Below are 22,925 nucleotides of genomic sequence, written 5' to 3' on the forward strand. Positions count from 1 at the left end.
TTATGTTTGTTTTTCCTTTATTTATATCTGTGTTTGCACGTGTGTCTCAGTGGAGAGAAGTACCAGGTTCTGGACTCCTGCAGTCGCTCCATGCTGAGGACTGAAGACCTGGAGGATCAGGGTCAGATGCTGGCCAGTGTGTTTGTGCTTAAACTGCTGGAGAACCAGGAGGACAGAGAAGTCAGCTACATGCTCAAGACTGAAAGCATGTGAGAACGCAGACCTAAGCCATTATCTCAGAGATTACAGTACATATTTGCTTTGTGTGCTAATGGCGCTCTGAATGTTTACAGAAGCGATAAACTGCGCTGGATATATGCTTTGACTCCAAACCGCCGTACAAGATTCCTCTCAACCAGCGCTCACCAACCAGGTACATCACATGCCTGCACACCCATTGTGATATGGCACTATGCCATGGGTTTGATTCTAAGGAAATGGATAGCTTGAATGCAAGTTGGTATGGATAATGCTAAATGTAAAATGGGAATTTATATGTCTGAACCTGGCAAGATAAATCCCATCTCTCCCATGTTTTTGTCCTATTATAGAGTTCACCCAAAAATGAAAATTCTGTCATTAATTACTCACCCTCATGTCATTCTAAACCCATAAGTATTTTGTTAATCTTAGGAACACAAATTAAGATGTTTTTGATGAAATCCCCTCCATATAGCACTTTAACCACCACTTTCAAGGCCTGGAAAGGTATTAAAGACATTGATAAAATAGTTCATGTGACTAAAGTGCTTCAACCTTAATGTTATGAAGCGTTGAGAATACTTTATTTGCGTGGAAAACAAACAAAAATAAAACATTTTCTCAACAATTTCTTCTCTTCTGTGTCAGTCTCCTATGCTGTTGATGCAGTAAACAAAGTTCAGTGCTTCCAGGACCTAAGTCAGAACACCAGCTCAGTATTGGCCGAGGCTGTTCACGTGAGCACTGCGATGTATGCATGTATGCTAACGCAGGAGCCGGCCAAAATGAGCCGATGTTCTGACAGTCTATCAGTCTTTTGGAGGTCAGAAAGTGGATTTTATCAAAAATATCTTAATTTGTGTTCTGAAGATGGACGGAGGTCTTATGGGTTTGGAACGACATGAGGCAAACTGTCTTTTGTCCAAAACCCCAGTTCTCAGTCCCTTTCATTCCCTATTCATCCTCTTGTACTGTCCTATCTCTCCCTGTCCCAATAACAAAGGCAATTTTATTATTTTATTTATTTACAATATATATATATTTTTTTTTAAATTCTAATATGTAATATTTTATTTAAAATATATATATATATATGTTTATATATATATATATATATATATATATATATATATATATATATATATATATATATATATGTTTTAAATAAAATATTACATATATATATATATATATATATATATATATATATATATATATGTTTTAAATAAAATATTACATATTAGAATTTTTTTTTAAATTATATATTGTAAAGTATATATATAAAATGTAATAATACAATTACATTATATATATTATAATAAAACTATTATTAATTTTATTAAATATTATAATTAAACACACACACATATATGTATAATTATAATATAAAAAATAATGTAATAATAATACAATTTTATATATATATATATATTCATGTATTATTTAAGTAATTTAATAAATAACTTATATATAATATTTTTATTTATAAAATTATTAAATAATTAATATAATAATAAATATGATATATATATATATATATATATATATATATATATATATATATATATATATTATAATAAAACTATTATTAATTTTATTAAATATTATAATTAAACACACACACACACATATACTGTATATGTTTAATTATAATATAAAAAATTATGTAATAATACAATTATATATATATATATATATATATATATATATGTGCATGTATTATTTAAGTAATATAATAAATAACTGTTATATATATTTTTTATTTATAAAATTATTAAATAATCAATATAATAATAAATATGATATATATATATATATATATATATATATATATATATATATATATATATATATATATATATATATATATATAATTTAATTTCTAATTTAAAATAATACAATAATTATTAATATATTTATTTTATTTATAATATTATAAAATAAATAATGCAATAATATGATTTTTTATTTATAATATAAAAAAATGTAATATAACATATTTATTTTTATTTTATTTTAATCTGTCATGAGTTGAATTATTATGTTTCTTTGTATCTGTGTACAGTATGATTTATTGTTTTTATTGGTGCATGTCAGATTCTCCACAGGTTCAGTGTATCCAGTCCTATTCCTCTCAGGAACCTGATGAGCTCTCTGTAGAAATGGCTGATGTGCTTCACATTCTGGAGTGTACAGATGATGGTAAGAGATCACAAGCACATCGACACACTAAAGTCTGTCTAACATAAAAGACTTGCAATAAGCCACGCAGCTTCATCGGTCTTTGATGTTTTTAGCAAGACCAGGTCTGCGTCTTTCAAGTCTGCATCATCTGCTGTCAGTTGCATGAATTGTCTCTCGCTATGTTACTTCCTGTTCTTTTTACTATTTTTGTGGCATGTCCTTCCTGTTTTTCATCTCTCTGAACCTTGATTGCAAATTCATCTCTCTCCCTCAGGGTGGATGTTTGGTGAAAGGTTGCATGATGGCGAGAGAGGTTGGTTCCCCATCCGTGTGGTGGAGAGGATCATGAACGCAGAAATTCGGGCTCAGAACCTCAAAGAGTGTCAGCGGATCCAGCAGGCTCAGGAAGGAGCGCAGGGGGCCAGAGCCGCCTCCAGGGGGCGCCGCCCTGCTAAAAGTCCCCAGTACACTCCCACCTGGACTGACCTGTAGATAAGGAGCTAGAAATGACATCACATAACCGCCACCATTCGTTCTCCTAATTCCTGACCCGGAAGCGACGTCATCTAGATGTACGGTGGACTGATAGTCATTCTGTGTCCAGTGTTTTATTGAATACATGTCCGGCGTCACTCTGAGGACTCGACAGGGTCGTGGAACAGCTCTTGCACTATAAGCACTTGTGTTTTTGAATCGCTGCTTCCATACAGTCCTAACACGCTGTTAGCATGAAGGATTTCAACTTCCGCAATCACACACGGGGACCACTTTTCTGACGGTGAAGGAAAAACAAATTCTACGTCAGGACTTTCGTAAAGTCATAATGCTTCTCTCGAAAAGGAATGTATTAATGTGCATGGTCACACCTTTACTGACAATACAGGTTTGTGTTTTTAACTAACCTCTGAGGACAAAGAGGATGTACTGTACCGTGTGGAGCTCATTCTCCTCTCATCCACTTGAAGAACAAAATGAAAAAAAAAAGAGAGAAAATGAACGAAGTTAATCAACTGCACATATCTGGAGTTTTAAATGCAATTTTTTTTCATGTCCTTAAACGTGAAACATGGAAGTAAAAAATGCAGATGAAGAACACTGAGGCGTTTTTTGCACGTGCTGCATGAATCACACACACACATTAAACAATGTTTTTCCTACACAAACACACTACACACACGAGAGTAAACTTGTTAAACCAGTCTAACACCGTGTCCTAACCAGATGCGACATGGGAACTTTTCAGTGACAAGCCATTTGTTCGCACTGAAAGTGAAAATGTGACGTCATGTGACACAGTGATGTTTAACATCAACCAATCACTTTTTTGATAGACATCACTTAAAGGTACAGTTTGTAAAATTTTTGCAGTAAAATATCCAAAAACCACTAGGCTAGTGTTATATATTTTGTCCAGCTGATTACTAACAATATCTCTAATGTTTTCAACTACTTGTAAATCATGAGAAAATTCCCATTCTAAACAGTGACACGGGGCAGTGCAGTCGCCTGTCAATGACGCAGTTACCTTTGTTACCGCCTTTACTGACGTAGAAACCACATGACAACAGTGCCGTGGACAAATGCGGAAGTAGTGTCTAGCGTCCAGCAAACCACTAGCTTGCTTCAAGCAGTTCCTTATTTACTTCTTGCACGTTTTATGGTGGATTGTGTTACTTATTTATGGAACATAATTACTGTTTACCATCTGCCGCTGGTTCTGTCGACAAGGACAGCTCCCGTAAACTCATGACCGGAAAAGCGGAAGCGGCGCCGGCGACTGTGTCATAATAAAAGTCCCGCTGCTCGTGAGGCGTGTGTTGATCAATCGCTCCAGCTCCTCGTTCAGCTCCCGCAACACTCGGTCCTGCGCTACTTCATACTACGGTAACGTTAATAATCGCATCCACGAACATGAGTTCTTCCAGACTCCAATCCCTATTCTTTTGCACCGTCCGTTGAAATGGAGACCACATGTCCCAAGTTTCCACTCTAAAACTTTACGTCATCAAACTACGCCTTTGTTTTGAATAGGCTTCTAGCGACCTCTAGCGGAAAAAAATATCACAAATTGTACCTTTAACATATCATTATTAGAAGTCTCGTTATACATAAAAAAAAGATTGCTTTTTTGTTCACTCTTGAATGCACAACCTATTAAAAAAATATAATTATATGTAATTTTATTTTTTAAGTCTGTCATTGGAATGTAATCTTGACATATTTTTTGAGATTTCAATTCTTGGTCCACAATCATCCGAAATCGCATACTTCCTTACTATATAGTACGTATGTGACAAAAGAAGTATGTCCGAATTCATAAACAAATACCAGGATGACCGGCGAGATTCTGAAGTGTGCATACAATGGACACTTTACTATCCCATGAGTTGATGCTTTTAGGTCACATGATAATAACAGTATGGTGAATGTACTAGTATGTCTGGATCACATTCATAGTATATAGAACATAGTTTATTAGCAGTCATGAAGAAATTACTTATTCAAAATAAGTACACTCAAGAGAGTATGCGATTCTGGATGCAGCCCTTATGAAAATATTGTAAATATAGCAAATATGAGATGGAATTGAATGACTAGGAAATAGCTGTCTGGAAACGCTAACAAGATGGCTGCCAAGTGAACTGACTTTTGAAGTGATAGTTCACCCAGTTTCATCTTCATGTCGTTTCAAACCCACAATATTTTCTTTTGCGAACCACAAAAGGAGATTTTAGGCACTATTTTTTTGTAGCATGACGCCTGTTATAACTAGTTATCGCATGCTTTTGTCACTTTATTACGTCGCATCTGGTTTGGACACAGTTTAACAATCTTTTCCAAGAGAGAATGTAACTTCCATGTGAGATGACTCTTGCTGCTCTGGAGTAGGTGTTTTTATAGTTGTGTGCATGTTCTTATGAAAACAGTTATTGCCAAATAATTGTCCCATTTCATTTTGTAAAAAGATAATTTATTGTTAATGAAAATACATCTTGAATGTTGAGACCTTGTCACCCCTGTCTCATCTCATCTAATAAATGACAAACACCCACTTTGTGTCTTTCTTGGATGTTTTATTTATTTATTTATTTTGTTCTGTAAATCATCTTGATATTCAATGTGGGGAAAAAATGTAAGTTAAAGGGATAGTTCACCCAAAAATGAAAATTTGATGTTTATCTGCTTACCCCCAGGGCATCCAAGATGTAGGTTACTGTTTCTTCATTAGAACACAAATGATGATTTTTAACTCCAACCGTTGCCGTCTGTCAGTCGTATAATGCATGTCAATGGGAACACAATCTATGAGAGTAAAAAAAAAAAACATGCACAGACTAATCCAAATTAAACCCTGCAGCTCGTGACGACACATTGATGTCCTAAGATGCTGCTTCAGTCGAAAAGAAATTAAGGTTTTTGATGAAATCATTCCAGGATTATTCTCCTTATAGTGGACTTCAATGGCCTCCAAACGGTTGAAGGTCAAAATTACAGTTTCAGTGCAGCTTCAAAGGGCTTTAAACGATACCAGACGAGGAATAAGGGTCTTTATCTAGCGATTGATGTCTTAGGACATCAATGTGTCGTCACGAGCCGCAGGGTTTAATGTGGATTTGTCTGTGCATGTTTTTTTACTGCATGTTTAGTGCTTTGTGATGGCAGCCAAAAAGATAGGCTATAAGTTTCAGAGATGTTACAAGTTAGTATACAAGTTAGAATATTCTGGTAAAGAATAACGAAGAACGTTTTTTAATGTAATATGCACCGATGAATTGTTCAAAATATGAGCAGGATTGTGTTCATGTTGATTTTAACAGCATTTTATAAACTGATCACTAGTCTTAGTAGTTTCACCCAACAAGCTGTTTCCTGACGCAAGCTTTGCAGAAAACACCAGCTGCAGAACCAACAGCACCACTTCCTCTTTTCCAGCTCTTCATAGACATCTTTTACTCTGAAAAACATAGTCAGAGCAGAATATTATCCAAGCAGAAATTAGGATGGAGTGGTCTTGGACCAGAGGACCAGGTGAAAATATACAGAACTATTTCACTTACGTCGCATTGAAATCCCTGGAATTCCATCAATTTGTTGAATAAACTGTATAGAAATTAATATTTTATAGAGCTAAAATAAAAGTTTTTCTCACATGAGTAAAATCCACTTTGGTAAGTCTAGATGAGCTTATAGCCATACAAAACTATTTAAGATGCGACATGATTGATTTCTCAAACAGACACAAAGCAAGTGCCACAGTTAGTAAAGACATGCTGGGTGACATTACAATAACAATGTATGATGCTAGATAAAATCAGGAATTTTGAATATTGTTAGATGGAGAGATAAAGTTTTAGAAATGTCTTAGCATGATTTAGATTAGGAGAAAAAACAATGACATGATCTTTTATTATACTCTATATAAATTACAAAAAGTTAAAATTACAGATACAGAGTTACACTCTATATAAAAGCTTTAGAAACCCAACATCAGCTAAAATCCCTTTTTAAGGAACATCTAAAAGTCAGTTCAAAACAATAAAAACTCTTCAGTTCAGTTGAGGTGCTCTACTGACATTCAGCGGTGAGGGAATGTAAATGCAGCTGTGATCAGTGGCTAAACAAATGAATTTATCAATATCACACGAGTCGTGAAACAGTCTTGTATAGAAACTCATGCATGATGAAAAAACGGCTCAGTTTAAAGATATAAATTGGTTCTTATTTAGTAATAGCTTCTAACATGGTCTGGTTGTTTTTTTCCATCCTTTTAAAGAGAAAGCTTTAGCATGTCCTTTTTTGTTGATTTGTTACCAAAGACATACATACAATTTAACTTGAGTTTTTACAGCAATTAGTGACAAGTTCAATGACGTGTGTGGCCGGTTAGCTCAGTTGGTTAGAGCGTGGTGCTAATAACGCCAAGGTCGCGGGTTCGATCCCCGTACGGGCCATCCGCTGTTTTGACTGGGACTTTGCAAATATTATGTTGTAAATAATTACATGGTAAAATGCTTGTAATAGAACTTAAGGATTAATGTTCAAGCAGCAAATTCCCATGGCACACAAGCGCAGCGGGCGTACAATCACAACGATGACCACATGATCGTCTGCAAATCCCCGATCATCACGCAAGCATCTTTGGTCTTGACATGTTTGTTCTATATACTGGTTCTACACGAAGAGGGCATATTTTCAATATATTAAATATATTTTTATATTCATCTAATAACAAGAAAAAGGATGGGCTCGTCCGGGATTTGAACCCGGGACCTCTCGCACCCAAAGCGAGAATCATACCCCTAGACCAACGAGCCATATAGATTTATACGGGACTCGAAGTATTTCAAAGCTGGAAAGTAAGTGATGATGATTTCTCAAATGTTTTTTTTTTAAGATTTGTATTTTCGAATGCATACACAAGAGCATTATATACTAAATAATAGTTATCCGATAATAATGTCAATTTAAAAGTCCACTTACATAAATACTTGCTCACATAAATCTGCGGTGTAGATTACTATGTAAATTGTTAGTTTCACATGTGAACGTCTTGTCTGTATTTGCATACGATTAAACTTTACATTTTATTTATTTTAACATCAACTGTATATTTCCCGTTTATAAAACACCTTTATCTAACCATGTAGTCAGACCTCGTGGCGCAACGGTAGCGCGTCTGACTCCAGATCAGAAGGTTGCGTGTTCAAATCACGTCGGGGTCATATATTTTGTGTTTTTTTCCAAAGTGTTTTTACTATCAGCATATTAGCATTTTGGTAGGGTTCAATCCTTTACGTGCAATCGACAGTAGTGCCATTCAGCTCAGTAAACGCTACCACTTTACACATAACATTGACTCACGGGTGTTTCGATTGTGTGCGGTAGATTTTATATCAGTTATACTCTACAATACAATGTACTAAATTAAGTTGTAGAACATTACTTCTTTAAACAATTCGTTATTTTGTAAATTGTGAAAAAAACGAAGGGCTCGTCCGGGATTTGAACCCGGGACCTCTCGCACCCTAAGCGAGAATCATACCCCTAGACCAACGAGCCAGACAAGCTCTTCCTAGTTGTGTTCACATAATCATTTTCTCCACAGTCAATTCTTGTCCTTTTAACTTTTCTACCAGGCAAATAAGTGCAGACAAAGTTAGGACATAATTCAGGAATAGGAACACAGGAGACGAAATTCTAGTACAAAAATTCAGCAGAGTTTATTGAAAGATCTTTTAGTTATGTCTTTCCCAGTGCTCAGTCTAACTTACTCTGCTTTGGTATGATAGCACTTGTTGAATTAGTGCTGGTCAAAGTCAAAGGAAAATTACTAATTAACAACATGTAATGAAAGCCTTAAAATGGAGACATTGTCTGTCTTAATTTGTGAAGACTACACAAGATTACATTAAAAAGCAGAACGATTAAAAGTATTAGTAAATGAACACTGAATAATAATGAACAAATATACATATATAGAGATATGAAGATAAAGATATGATAAAACAAAAGTACGAAGTAAGTACAACATGTATGTTTGCTCAGGTTGGGTCTAATAATACATTTTACTGCATGATAACCATAACACTCACAAGTTCCTTACAGCTCAAATAAGTGTAAAACAGACTGAGTATTGGAGTTCATTATCATCATATTTACATGTATTCATATAGCAGACTCTTGTATCCAAACTGAAATATAAAATGTGGAATACAAATGATAAAATACAGGCCAGAACACGGAGAAACAACATCAGTCTCTTGAACTTGATGTGAGCAGAGACTCTCCAGTTCAGACAGATAAATACCCAGTACTACATTCATAAAAAATAACTTGCTCTAATATATTAAGGCAATATATCTACATTATTACCACAACATTGCTTTGCAAAGTGATAGTCAGTTTGTTTTATCATGAATTAAGCCATTTACGGTCCAGGATCTTCACCATATTTCAAATCGTTTGTCTCCGATGAACTGCTTTCTGTCACTGACTTTGTTTCCGAACAGTCTGCAAACACAAAATTGAACACAATATGATATAAAGTTATCTGAGGTGAATAAAGTCAACTAAAGTTAAAGTATTCATCATAAAGTATAACATTAAAGTACATTTGGCTAAGCTGTGCACAAAATATGTATCCTAAAATGAACCACTGACATTTATATATGACAATTCATTTAAAATATGCATTTTTTAATATATTAAAAATACAGACTTTATCATATTTAAATAAAAAAATGCTGATCATGTGTCTCTTCAACAATGTGGATTGAAACTAGCATTGCTTGTGTTTTTTTTAAACGTATTGTAATTAAACAATTAATTCAATCAGATTACAGAAAACAGATATGACTTTATAACATAGAAATCAAATTATGTATATTTTGTTTAGTTAAATCACTAAAAATGATTCTGTTTTATTAATAATGTGGGTTCATAGAGGGTCAATAAACCTACAGTAATAAATCAGCGATCACACACTCACCGTACAGTCTGAATATTGCTGTGAGTGGAGACGACACTGTGGATTCTCTCTGCTGATTCATCTGTGACATTATTGTGACTCAGGCTGTAAGAAGAAATGAGACGGAAACAATAAAATAAGAGAAATAATCATCAGTGTGAATAAAGAGTTTCTCTGTTCCTGCCGTGTCTCTGTAACTCACTCCAGAGTCTGAGTTTTGTGCAGATGCGGCAGCAGCGTCTTCATGCAGTCATCAGTGAGTTTACAGTGACTGAGATCCAGTTCTTTCAGCCCTTCAGAATATTCCAGAAACAGCGCCAGATGTTCACAAGCGCTCTGGTCCATCTGAGTGTGACTGAGGTCCATCTCTCCTCCCAAAGCCTGTGAAAGAGCCTCAGACCTCCTCAAAGAGCTTCTCTGAGATCCATCTTTACTGATACAAGCCAGAAACTGCAGCAGCAGAGCTTTACTGCAGCTGATGAGAGGAACAACACAACGACAAACATGAATGTGAGAATAATGAGCGCATGATGTCATATCAGTAATGAAAGGATCTGTCTGGTTTCTCACCTCAGCTGGACTTTAGGCAGGATTAGCCAAAGTTGTTTCAGGGCCGTATCAGAGATCTCACAGTCCTGTAAAATCAGCTTCACAACACTTTGGGTTTTCTGAAGCACAGATGAGATTATTCTACAGTCTTTATTTGTTAGTTTCAAATGTTCTTGATTTTTCCGTGTGTCTGTTAAATCCAGAGCAGAGCAGCAGGAGAAGTCTAGTCTGTTGTGAAGAGCAGAGAGCAGAGCAGCTGCTGCCTCCTGCTGGAGATCAGAGGAACTGCAGCAATGAAGCAGCTTCAGCAGCAGCCGCCTGTCAACACTAACACACACAAATACTGTTAACAAAGAGATTCTTGAGCAAAGCAACAGCCATATCTATCTAGTTTAAGTCTATTAACAAATATTTTGTCAGTGCAGTTAAATCAGTAAACCTGAGTCGTGTGACTCTGCTGAGCAAAGGCAGAAAGCTCTCCAGCTCCTCCTGTGGTATGGAGGTCCAGAGCAGATTGAGTTTGACAGTGTTGCAGTGCTCTAGAGTGAAGCGCAGGGCAGCGCAGTGAACAGAGTCCAACACTCTGCCGCTAAGGTTGATGTCATTTCCTGCTGAACCCATCAGACTGGACACATACTGAGGAAAACGAGTCTCATAAATCTCCATAATGATGGACAGAGAAAAGCTGGGGCTCAACCTGTGGAGAATAAATCACTTAATAAAATCTGCTTTAATCACAGACACTCAATGAATACAAATCCACAAACTCTTCTAGGTTTTACGATAAACTATCCTTAAGAGAATATTTTACCTTTTCAGCTGGATTCTGTCTAACACCAGGAGAAGTTCTCTGATGTTTTCACAGGTGATTTTGCTCTTTCTAAAGTCCAACTTCAGATTCAGAGCTTGATGTTTCAGCAGGTAATGAATCTGTTCCCAGGTCAGTGAGCAGGAAGTCAGATCTTTAGACACCTTCTTCAGGAAAGAGCGTGTCAGTTCATCATCCTGTGCTTCATACACCAGTGAAACCAGCTGCTGAAGAGTCTCTTTAGAGAACCTGAACACACACAGACAGAACAGCGCTTGTCAGTTTGTGAAACAGGTTGATTTACTCACAAAAATGGACCAACTGAACTGAACATGGACCTGATAGTCAGAGGTTCCTGGAGACCCAAAAGAGTCGTGAGAGACAGAGACTCTGATTTACACTCAGTGAGATCCAAACACTGAACAGACAACAGTCTCAGGAGAGACGACAAGCTGCTCACGATATGAGAGAGATTTTGCTTTGGGCCTTTTGTGAGCAGTGAAAACTCCTCTGTGGTCAGTGAAGGAGCATTCGATGACCTCAGCGCTCTGGACATCTTCACTAACAGTTTGTCTTCCACACTGTCAAAGATAAAAGATCATGAGAAACATTCATTAGTTCATTTAAGGATGATTTAAATGGTAAGAATTCAGATAATGAATGTCAAACCTCAGTTTCTGCAGGTGTGTGATGTGTTTGAAGAGCAGTTTGAGTCCTCTGAGAGAGATGACGCTTGTGTTCAGAGTCAGGTTTAGTTTCGAGGGTGAACGGCCCAGAACTCTCCCCACAGATCTGCAGGTGCTGCTGGGTAATTTTCCACTCAGAGTGACGGTGAAGTCTAAAGCTTGAAGCAGAGGAGTCACCTGATCTGCCTTCACTCTCGGTCCAAACACTTTACACAGTGAAGGGATGAACCGCTCAGCATTCCTACAGGATTTAATGAATGAAAATGGTTAAATATATAAAATTATTGTGTCATGGTAATATTCAAGCATTCTGATTTCAGTTTAGAATATGTGGTTGAAAAAGCATATATTTAATTAAATATGAAGGAATTTAAATTGGCACTTAAAAAGTATTTAAAACACACCTGAGCTGTGAGATGTAGGGCAGACACTGGAGGAATCCCCTCACTTCACTCTCTTCATCTGTCCAGTCTATCAGCTCTACTGGATTCTTCTCTGTTTGGAGTTTCAGCACTTCTAGGAGGATGGAGATCTTTCTCTCTGAGAGCTTTATTCTCCAGACTGCAGGAGCTGAACGATAAATCGGCTGTAATGCTGGAAGGACACTCCTGCCTGTTTGAGTCTCATAGTCCTTCACATGTGAACACAGATCCAGCAGGAAATCACACTGATCAATGTGATACTCATCATCATCATCATCATCATCATCATCATCACAGGGGAAATATGTGTAGCTGCACACAGATGTTAATAGTTCAGTGTAATTTTCTTCTGTATTTACATCAAACTCTGATGCTGAAACAAACAGATTCAGCAGAAACTTTACAGCAGCTTCTCTCTCCATGTAGATAATGTCAGAAAATCTGAAGATACACACACAATTTTCACTTTATTGTCCAGTGAAGGAGAATTTGAAATATTGAAAAAAATGATTCATTGAATTATTAATTAATATAAAAACATATGAACATAAGCTGGAATGATTTTTTTTTGTTGTTGTGTTCACAATTCAGTTTTAACTTCATTCAGTATATTTCAGTTGTAGTGTCTGGTTGTGTATAGAGTGTGTTATAAATCTAATCCTAAATTGAATAATTAGTAAGTAAAGTATTTTTGTACAGCTTCTATCTTTTGGAATCTAAACAAAATGAAAAAAACAAACAAAGTTTGAGTAATTTAATTTCCTTAAAAACAATTAATTTTAAATACATGTAATTGGCACATATTCAGTTGATATGAAGGTAAACCTGTGTCAGACAGACAGTCAGTTGTGTTTTCTGACAGAAACACTTAATCTAGATCCATTAAAGTTAAGTTCGCTTTTGTCCTGTGTGTTACGTCACATCAGTAATCATGTTCACATGTACAAACCAGATTCCAAAAAAGTTGGGACACTGTACAAATTGTGAATAAAAAAGAAATGCAATAATTTACAAATCTCATAAACTTATATTTTATTCACAATAGAATATAGATAACATATCAAATGTTGAAAGTGAGACATTTTGAAATGTCATGCCAAATATTGGCTTATTTTGGATTTCATGAGAGCTACACATTCCAAAAATGTTGGGATAGGTAGCAATAAGAGGCCGGAAAAGTTAAATGTAAATATAAGGAACAGCAATTCCCCCAATGCTGCAGTGAAAACTAGTGGAGCAATATCAGAAAAGAGTTTCTCAGAGAAAAATTGCAAAGAGTTTGAAGTTATCATCATCTACAGTGCATAATATCATCCAAAGATTCAGAGAATCTGGAACAATCTCTGTGCTTAAAGGTCAAGGCCGGAAAACCATACTGAATGCCCATGATCTTCAGGCCCTTAGACGGCACTGCATCACATACAGGAATGCTACTGTAATGGAAATCACAACATGGGCTCAGGAATACTTCCAGAAAACACTGTCGGTGAACACAATCCACCGTGCCATTCGCCGTTGCCGGCTAAAACTCTATAGGTCAAAAAAGAAGCCATATCTAAACATGATCCAGTAGCACAGCCGTTTTCTCTGGGCCAAGGCTCATTTAAAATGGACTGTGGCAAAGTGGAAAACTGTTCTGTGGTCTGACGAATCAAAATTTGAAGTTCTTTTTGGAAAACTGGGACGCCATGTCATCCGGACAAGGACAACCCAAGTTGTTATCAGCTCTCAGTTCAGAAGCCTGCATCTCTGATGGTTTGGGGTTGCATGAGTGCATGTGGCATGGGCAGCTTACACATCTGGAAAGGCACCATCAATGCTGAAAGGTATATCCAAGTTCAGGGAAGACCTTGCATTTTCCAACATGACAATGCCAGACCACATACTGCATCAATTACAACATCATGGCTGCGTAGAAGAAGGATCCGGGTACTGAAATGGCCAGCCTGCAGCCCAGATCTTTCACCCATAGAAAACATTTAGAGCATCATAAAGAGGAAGATGCGACAAAGAAGACCTAAGACAGTTGAGCAACTAGAAGCCTGTATTAGACAAGAATGGGACAACATTCCTATTCCTACACTTGAGCAACTTGTCTCCTCAGTTCCCAGACGTTTGCAGACTGTTATAAAAAGAAGAGGGGATGCCACACAGTGGTAAACATGGCCTTGTCCCAACTTTTTTGAGATGTTGATGCCATGAAATTTAAAATCAACTTATTTTTCCCTTAAAATTATACATTTTCTCAGTTTAAACATTTGATATGTCATCTATGTTTTATTCTGAATAAAATATTGAAATTTGAAACTTCCACATCGTTGCATTCTGTTTTTATTCACAGTTTGTCCCAACTTTTTTGGAATTGGGTTTGTACTTTAAACATTCAATTTCAGTTGGGCTAAAACAATTATTAGTCTTTTAAAATGTTATGGACAGTTTTTCAGTAAGAAGTTTATGTAAACAGCTGCTGTGGTGTTGACAAAACCACCCTTCAATTCAGTGTTTTCATTCTGGTTTCACATTCACATATATACTGTCTACTCACCATATGCATTCATTTAATTGTGAGCACTGAACACAATAATCAAGTATGGCTGGTCTGTTCCCCATAAAACGCTCACCTGAGCTGTGAGATGTAGGGCAGACACTGGAGGAATCCTCTCACTTCACTCTCTTCATCTGTCCAGTCTATCAGATCTACTGGTTTCTTCTCTGTTTGGAGTTTCAGCACTTCTAGGAGGATGGAGCTCTTTCTCTCTGAGAGCTTTATTCTCCAGACTGCAGGAGCTGAACGATAAATTGACTGTAATGCTGGAAGGAAACTCCTGCCTGTTTGAGTCTCATAGTCCTTTACATGTGAACACAGATCCAGCAGGAAATCACAATGTTCATCCTCATGCTCATCATAAATCTCATCATCGTCATAACAGAGAAATGATCTGTAGCTGCACACAGATGTTAACAGCTCAATGAAACTCTCTCCTGTAGTTGAAACACACTTTGAAGCTGCAACAGTCAGATTCAGCAGAAACTGGACAGATTTTTCCATCTTAAAGTTCAAAGCACATTCATGAATTCTGTGGAGAGACAAAATGAGAAAGTCAATGTCGAGAGCTGGATAAAATAAAATACTACAGTAGAGTTTTTTCAATCTACTGTTTCTTGTGGCTGAAACAAATGTTTATCTCTCTTTCAAATACAATTATTAAAATGAATATGTATTTTAAGAATTAGGCATTTCTGTGATTTTTGTGTATGTGTCTGGTCTCTAAAAATTAAACTGACATTTAATAAAATGTGAAAAAATAATCAAATAATGTAATCAATTTCTTTGAGACATTCTTTCAAAATGATTTAAGCCATTGAATCAGTTGATATGATGGTAAACCTGTGTCAGACAGACAGTTTCTACACTGTGTTTGTTTTCTGATTGACAGAAACAATCTAGAGCTCCATTAAGGTCAAGTGCAGTTGTTTCCTGTATATAATCACATCAGTAATCATAATAACATGCAATTTACATGTTTGATTTCAGTCAGACTAAAACTATTATTCATCTTTTCAAATGTCATGTAAATGCCTTAGTCTGAATAAAATTGCACAAGTCTGTTTTTTCTAAAGACAAACTAACAAACCTAGATAATTCGACTAGTTTTTCTTCACTGTATATACTGGGAGTCTGGGACAGAGAGATGAAGATTGTAGATCGACTATGCAAAAACCCACTGTAGCTCGAGCAGTAGCTGTAGCAGATGTTTCCAAACTCATTCTTTCCAATCACCCTACTACCTGTCCGCTAGACCCTATCCCCACTCCTCTTCTTCAGGCCATCTCCTCCTCAATTCTACCTGCACTCACTCACATTATCAATTCCTCCCTTCACACTGGAACATTTCCCACAGCTTTTAAGCAGGCTAGGATTACCCCACTGCTTAAGAAACCCACTCTGAATCCAGCTCTTTTAGAAAACTACAGACCAGTATCCCTTCTTCCTTTCATTGCTAAGACACTTGAGAGAGTTGTATTCAACCAACTGTCTACTTATCTCTCACAGAACAACCTCCTTGACAACCACCAGTCTGGTTTCAAGAGTGGCCACTCTACTGAGACTGCCCTGCTCTCAGTCACTGAAGCCCTGAGACTGGCACGAGCATCTTCAAAATCATCAGTACTCATCTTGCTGGACCTGTCTGCTGCCTTTGACACAGTGAACCACCAGATCCTCCTGTCTACACTCATGTCGAAGGGCATCACGGGAACCGCGCTCCAGTGGTTCGAGTCTTACCTCTCAGGTAGGTCCTTCAGGGTATCTTGGAGAGGTGAGGTGTCCAAGTCACATCATCTTGCTACTGGGGTACCTCAGGGCTCTGTGCTTGGTCCACTTCTCTTCTCCATCTACACGTCATCACTAGGATCAGTCATTCAGGATCATGGTTTCTCCCATCACTGTTATGCTGATGACACACAACTCTACCTCTCATTCCAACCAGATGATCCGACGGTTGCTGGTCGCATCACAGCCTGCCTGACAGCCATTTCTGCCTGGATGAAGGACCACCACCTCCAACTCAACCTTGCAAAAACAGAACTGCTTGTGATCGGTGCAAACCCAACACTTCATCACAACCTTTCAGTTCAACTTGGGTCTTCAACCATCACTCCTTCCAGGACAGCCAGAAACCTTGGAGTGGTGATGGATGCTGGTCTAACCTTCACAGATCATATTGCAGCAACGACCCGGTCCTGCAGATTTGCCTTGTACAACATCAGGAAGATTAGACCCTTCCTATCTGAACATTCCACACAAATTCTTGTCCAAGCTCTTGTTCTATCCAGACTGGACTACTGTAATGCTCTCTTGGCTGGCCTTCCAGCATGCACTATCAAGCCTCTACAACTGATCCAAAATGCTGCAGCAAGACTGGTCTTCAACGAACCGAAGAGAGCGCACGTCACTCCTCTCTTCATCAGTCTGCACTGGCTGCCAGTAGCTGCTCGCATCCAATTCAAGGCTCTGATGTTTGCTTACAGAACGACAGCTGGCTCTGCACCGTTATACCTTAACTCACTACTTCAGACTTACGCGCCCTCCAGAAACCTGCGTTCTGCAAGTGAACGGCGCCTTGTGGTGCCATCACATAGGGGCACAAAATCACTCTCACGGACCTTCTCCGGGACTGTTCCTGGCTGGTGGAATGACCTACCACGCTCTATCCGAGCAGCCGAGTCTCTAGCCATTTTCAAAAAAATGCTAAAGACGTATCCTTTTCGTCAGCACTTGACCCAGTAGTAGTAGCACTTACCTTGACTAATATTCTTCTCCTATCTGTGTATTTATTTATTTAAAAAAAAAAAAAAAATAATAATAATAATTCGCTATGAGCACTTTACTGACATAACTGTGACTTCACTCAGCACTTACATACTGTTGTTCTCATGTTGATTTAACTGATTCTACTACTCTCATTTGTAAGTCGCTTTGGATAAAAGCGTCTGCTAAATGACTAAATGTAAATGTAAATGTAAATGTAACATATGAGTCCATCTTGCCGGGTGTTAAAAAGTAACACTGAAGCAGTGTTAAAGTTAATGGGATAATTGATTGATGATTGAGTGATGATTGACAATTAGTGGAGACACCTGATGATAATAAGCAGAATCACTGAAGGAAAGAGAGAAAAAAGGTGTTAATTAATTTTTTATGGAGTTTCATTTCAAGTCACCATGAAAGAGGTCAGCGTTTGCTTTAGTTGGGCTCTTGACTATTTACCTTTTATTATTAATTTTTCTCTGATTGCTCCAACTTTGTGTTTGTAAAGCACATTTTTTATGGTCAGAGAAAATATGAGCTGGTCACAATATAATTTGATGATGATTTTATCATCATGCGATGGCCTGATGTCGTTTAGTGTTGAAATCTCTGACCGTTTGCTTGATGTGTAGCTTTAGTATTAATGATTGTAGTCTTGTGATTTTACAGCTTGAGATCCAACAGTAGTAGAAACTTTTTTTATTAAGAATAATACATTATGAACTGAAGCTTCAGTGTTTAAACACACACAGACATCAAGAGTCAGCATATGATTCTCAAGAACGGTGACGATAAATAAATACAAAATACTGACAAACAGATCAACTCTGAACATCACAAAACAAGCTACTGTCACAACAAAACAACAGAGAAATAAAGCAAACATGAACAATCTATGAAAATTACAGGACAATTCAGCTGCATAATTTATTCATGCAGCAATGCATGATGGGAGCCATGGATGAGTTTTGATTGGTGGCTCCCATCATGCACTGCAACATGAAGCACTTTGTTTGATTGTCACCATTGTTGAGGGTCATGTGCTGATTCTTGATGTCTGTGTGTGTTTCAAAAAACTCCTTCAGATTATAAAAGCTCTGTTGGATCTCAAACGGTAACAGAGATTTACTGTAAAGAAATATTATAAAATCTGTGTAACCAGGTAATGTAATTGGATGTCTCCAATGAATCTGGCCACTTCACAATGAGAATGTCATCATCAAAACACAACCATTATGACTGTGTTATTCCCAAAGCATTGTAAACCTAAATTGATCAACTTTGGCTCACAGCACTTTTGGGAAACGCTGTCCACTTCCTCTGGCACAAATGTGCTTTACAAAGACAAAGTTGGAGCAGCCAAAGATAAATTAATGTTAACAAAGAGAGTCAAGAGCCCAACTAAAGGAAATGCTTTTCACCATGATGGTGACTTCAAACTAAACTTTCATTAAAACATTTACATCTAAACATCTGTTCATTCTCAGTAAGAACTTTTGTTGATGTATGACAGAAATCAAATCAAACTGGTTAATAATAAGTGTAATAATGTTTAATGGCTGGAAGTCAGTTATAGTTGTGTCTCTCTCTTTTTCTTGTTGTTTCTTCAGTGATTCTGCTTATTATCATCAGGTGTTTCCACTAATTGTCAATCATCACTCAATCATCAATCAATTATCTCATTAACTTTAACACTGCTTCAGTGTATGAGAGCAAACACATTCCACTGCGGAGAGTTATTTTAAATGTGAAAGTTTTTAAGATTGTTCTTATGACTGAATTTGTTCATTAATTGTTTTAAAATGCTGTAATGTTAAACGTTTATGTATAAATGTTACTGCAGGCTTGGGGAATATCAGATTTTGTGAAGAAAACTGAAAGTTCAGTCTGCAAGAATATTAAAATGTTATTTCAAGTATTACAATTGAACAATTAAAAACAAAATTATAAACGTTATACAGTTGTCATTGTCTTTTTATTATTTACTGAGACCTGTTAAAATACAGTAATTTACCATTTGTACAGCTTTATAGTAAATAGAAACAGTGGACAATGAATTACAGGAAATTTTACAGCGTAAAGTTATATATTTTTGATTGTATTTAAAATATATTTCTAGAGAAAAGACCTTAAAATTATTGTATTTTTTACAGCAAAAAAATACTATACTGTAAATATGTTTACAGCAAGTTAAATGGTACTGTAAATACTGTATTAATACAGTATTTTTACTGTAAGTTCAATTTACAGTAAGTTACTGGCAACCTGCTGCCAGTAAGTTACTGTAATTTCTACAGGAAGTTTTTTACAGTGTACCACTTTTTGAAAGGGTCGATATTGTCCCGACCACGTTTTGAAACCTCTCGCGGCACGGATATGTAATACAAAAGAAACAGTTCTAGTTGGTTATCAATTTGAGTTAATAATAGGCGATCTGGCGCTAGAATGTGTTGTTTTTGAAATCATGTTGTTCTGCTGAATCTGTTGCAGAGACTCTCTATTTGTTAGGTTGAAATCACAAAACAAAATAGCTACACATAAACGTATCCCTGTTCTTGATATACAATCTTAATGAACATCTTTGGTTGATTTCTTAATGAGAAAAAAAAATACATGGTTGGGTTAGAACCCAGAACCTCTTGACTGCTAAATGAAAATGCTGCCACGAGTCTATCAGGACAACCTTATAAGAATTGCTGATCCTCGTATTTATTAACTAATGTACATACTCTCGGGACTAATGGCATATTATATTATAGCAGATGTAAGGAAAAAACGATCATATTAATTTACGCCACTGCAAACAACATCCCCAGCTTCACTTATTACTAACCAGATTGACTTGATTTATGTTAGACATCAACAAAGGTTGTTATTGAGAATCAGCAGAGGTTTTAACTCTGTTTGAAGTCACCATAATGGTGAATAGCTGTTCCATTAGTTGGGCTCTTCACTCTTAATGTTCTCTTGTTTTTTCTGACTGCTGTGACTGTGTTTGTTAAACACATTTGCAGTAGTAATGAAAGCTAAACAAAATAACTTCAGGTGATGATGGCTGTCTGTTGATTGCTTTGTAGGCATCATGAACTGGACTGTCATTTGAATCTAACAACTGTGTTGTGCTATTGATTCATCTACATTATAAACCCTGCGCAGCAGGGGTGTCTGAAAAAAACTGGAAAATAAATGTCTTATTAAATGTTTTAAAATAACAGTTATTTTACATTATTTTCTGGCGCTCCTGCTGCCAGAAAAGTACCGTCTTTTCACAGGATCTTTTTTGCAGTTTATCTATGCTTTTTTTCTGACAGTATTTTTCTGTTTTTAAAGGGACATTTTCTGGCGCCCCTGTATACTGTAAATATGTTTACAGCAAGTTAAATGGTACTGTAAATATTAATACAGTATTTTTACTGTAAGTTCAATTTACAGTAAGTTACTGGCAACCAGCTGCCAGTAAGTTACTGTAATTTCTACAGGAAATTTTTTACAGTGTGGGTCTCACCTGAGTTGTGAGATGTAGGGCAGACACTGGAGGAATCCCCTCACTTCACTCTCTTCATCTGTCCAGTCTATCAGATCTACTGGATTCTTCTCTGTTTGGAGTTTCAGCACTTCTAGGAGGATGGAGATCTTTTTCTCTGAGAGGTTTATGAACCAGACTGCAGGAGCTGACTGATAAATTGTCTGTAATGCTGGAAGGAAACTCCTGCCTGTTTGAGTCTCACAGTCCTTCACATGTGAACACAGATCCAGCAGGAAATCACACTGATCCTTATAATCATCATAATAATTCTCATCACAGGGGAAATATGTGTAGCTGCACACAGATGTTAATAGTTCAGTGTAATTTTCTTCTGTATTTTCATCAAACTCTGATGCTGAAACAAACAGATTCAGCAGAAACTTTACAGCAGCTTCTCTCTTCATGTAGATAATGTCACAAAATCTGTGGAGATACACACACAATTTTCACTTTATTGTACAGTAAAGGAGAATATAAAATATTGAAAAAAAATGACTTATTTTTTTGTTAATGCTAGTTAAAAAATACAACTGATCATTGTTAGTTTTAGCTCAGCTCCATTAATAATTAGAACTTTTGATTTTGGTAGTTATTAAACTTTAACTAAGAAATTAACATTAATGATTGCTTTATAAGTATTTTTCATTGTCAGTTTGGTAATAATGAATTAATATGTTAACTAATGAAGCCTTATATCACTAAGTTTACTGAAAAATAACAAATAATCACAACATTTTCAATCATTATAGGGCATGTTTTAGTCCAGATTAAAATATAAAAATGCTTAAGTTTGAAAGTAAATAGCCTATTTAGTGTTTAAGTATTAACAAAGACTATAGAATAAAAGGGACTTTGGTATTAATTATTTGGTGCAGGCTGTTTGAAGCATTTTAAATACTGTAGTAGCGCAGCTGCTTTCTTTACGCGGTTTCCAGGGTAACCGCTGCACTTCTGTTCCATCAGCACCCTCTGCTGTCAGAGAGTGAACGTACACGTTCATTCAGCGCATCTCCTTCACTCGTTCCGCCTTGTGCTTCTCGTGCATGTTGGGCTTGTTTACATCTGAGCACTTGTTTTTTTTTGACGCAGCATACAGCGGTGTTGTGCATTTTATACGGTTGATGGGTAAAGTATTCTTAAAATGTATTATAAAAATGTTAATAATTCATAATAATAATTATTTACGGTATTTTGAAGTTCCCACGATAACAATATCGTGCATATTCACGTATTACCGAATCGGCACATGTCTGAACCGCATATATAAACATGTGCGCTGCATGAAACTGCTACATGAAATACAGAGACTGACTGAACAAGAGTGAGAGAACGTGAAAGTATGATAAGCCATACTCTGAATTTGTCCTCTGCATTTAACCCATCCAGTACAGACACAATAGGAGTAGCGAGGCGTGAACACACACACACACACACACACACACACACACACACACACACACACACACACACACACACACACACACACACACACATGTTTGTTTTTGTGAATTGTGGGGACTTTCCATAGACTTCAATGCATTTTACACTGAACAAACTGTACATTCTATCCCCCTACCCTGCCCCTACCCCTAAACCTAACCCTCACAGGAAACTGTGCAAACTTTTACTTTTTCACAAAAACTCATTCTATATGATTTATAAACCCATTTACATTGTGGGGACCGCTGGCTGGTCCCCACGATGTAGGTGAACTCAGGTTTATATTACATCATGGGGACATTTGGTCCCCACAATGTAATATAAACAAAA

The 22,925-nt window shown here is 36.6% G+C and overlaps 3 protein-coding genes and 3 non-coding genes across 6 annotated transcripts in view; 3 read left to right on the forward strand and 3 right to left on the reverse strand.

Moving 5' to 3' along the window:
- The window catches only part of ngef (neuronal guanine nucleotide exchange factor), a 38,712-nt gene extending 33,281 nt beyond the window's left edge, over nt 1-5,431 (forward strand). Inside the window, exons 12-15 of the mRNA XM_067365323.1 lie at nt 51-209; nt 294-373; nt 2,299-2,403; nt 2,660-5,431. Of these exons, the coding sequence (XP_067221424.1) occupies nt 51-209; nt 294-373; nt 2,299-2,403; nt 2,660-2,877 (562 nt within the window). The 3' untranslated portion in view covers nt 2,878-5,431. The remainder of the gene's footprint in view (nt 1-50; nt 210-293; nt 374-2,298; nt 2,404-2,659) is intronic.
- Nucleotides 5,432-7,263: 1,832 nt separating this feature from the next.
- Nucleotides 7,264-7,337, forward strand: trnai-aau (transfer RNA isoleucine (anticodon AAU)). The gene has a single exon. It is a non-coding gene; the product is annotated as a tRNA-Ile (tRNA).
- A 699-nt stretch (nt 7,338-8,036) lies between these two features.
- trnaw-cca (transfer RNA tryptophan (anticodon CCA)) lies at nt 8,037-8,108 on the forward strand. The gene has a single exon. It is a non-coding gene; the product is annotated as a tRNA-Trp (tRNA).
- Nucleotides 8,109-8,373: 265 nt separating this feature from the next.
- trnap-agg (transfer RNA proline (anticodon AGG)) lies at nt 8,374-8,445 on the reverse strand. Its single transcript has one exon. It is a non-coding gene; the product is annotated as a tRNA-Pro (tRNA).
- Nucleotides 8,446-8,605: 160 nt separating this feature from the next.
- On the reverse strand, nt 8,606-11,083 carry LOC137005251 (NACHT, LRR and PYD domains-containing protein 13-like). Its single transcript, XM_067366066.1, has 5 exons — nt 10,842-11,083; nt 10,424-10,729; nt 10,056-10,328; nt 9,875-9,958; nt 8,606-9,396 (listed from the first exon to the last, which is right to left on the reverse strand). Exons 1-5 carry the CDS (start codon nt 11,066-11,068, stop codon nt 9,330-9,332), a joined length of 957 nt encoding a protein of 318 aa, XP_067222167.1. The 5' UTR covers nt 11,069-11,083; the 3' UTR covers nt 8,606-9,329.
- A 126-nt stretch (nt 11,084-11,209) lies between these two features.
- The window catches only part of LOC137004229 (uncharacterized), a 33,725-nt gene continuing 22,009 nt past the window's right edge, over nt 11,210-22,925 (reverse strand). The window contains exons 5-10 of the mRNA XM_067364417.1: nt 21,135-21,578; nt 14,940-15,395; nt 12,301-12,630; nt 11,880-12,137; nt 11,549-11,791; nt 11,210-11,459 (exon numbers count right to left, since the gene is read on the reverse strand). Of these exons, the coding sequence (XP_067220518.1) occupies nt 11,210-11,459; nt 11,549-11,791; nt 11,880-12,137; nt 12,301-12,630; nt 14,940-15,395; nt 21,135-21,578 (1,981 nt within the window). The remainder of the gene's footprint in view (nt 11,460-11,548; nt 11,792-11,879; nt 12,138-12,300; nt 12,631-14,939; nt 15,396-21,134; nt 21,579-22,925) is intronic.

This window comes from Chanodichthys erythropterus, chromosome 17 (assembly GCF_024489055.1).
Source record: "Chanodichthys erythropterus isolate Z2021 chromosome 17, ASM2448905v1, whole genome shotgun sequence".
Classification (NCBI taxonomy): Eukaryota; Metazoa; Chordata; class Actinopteri; order Cypriniformes; family Xenocyprididae; genus Chanodichthys; species Chanodichthys erythropterus.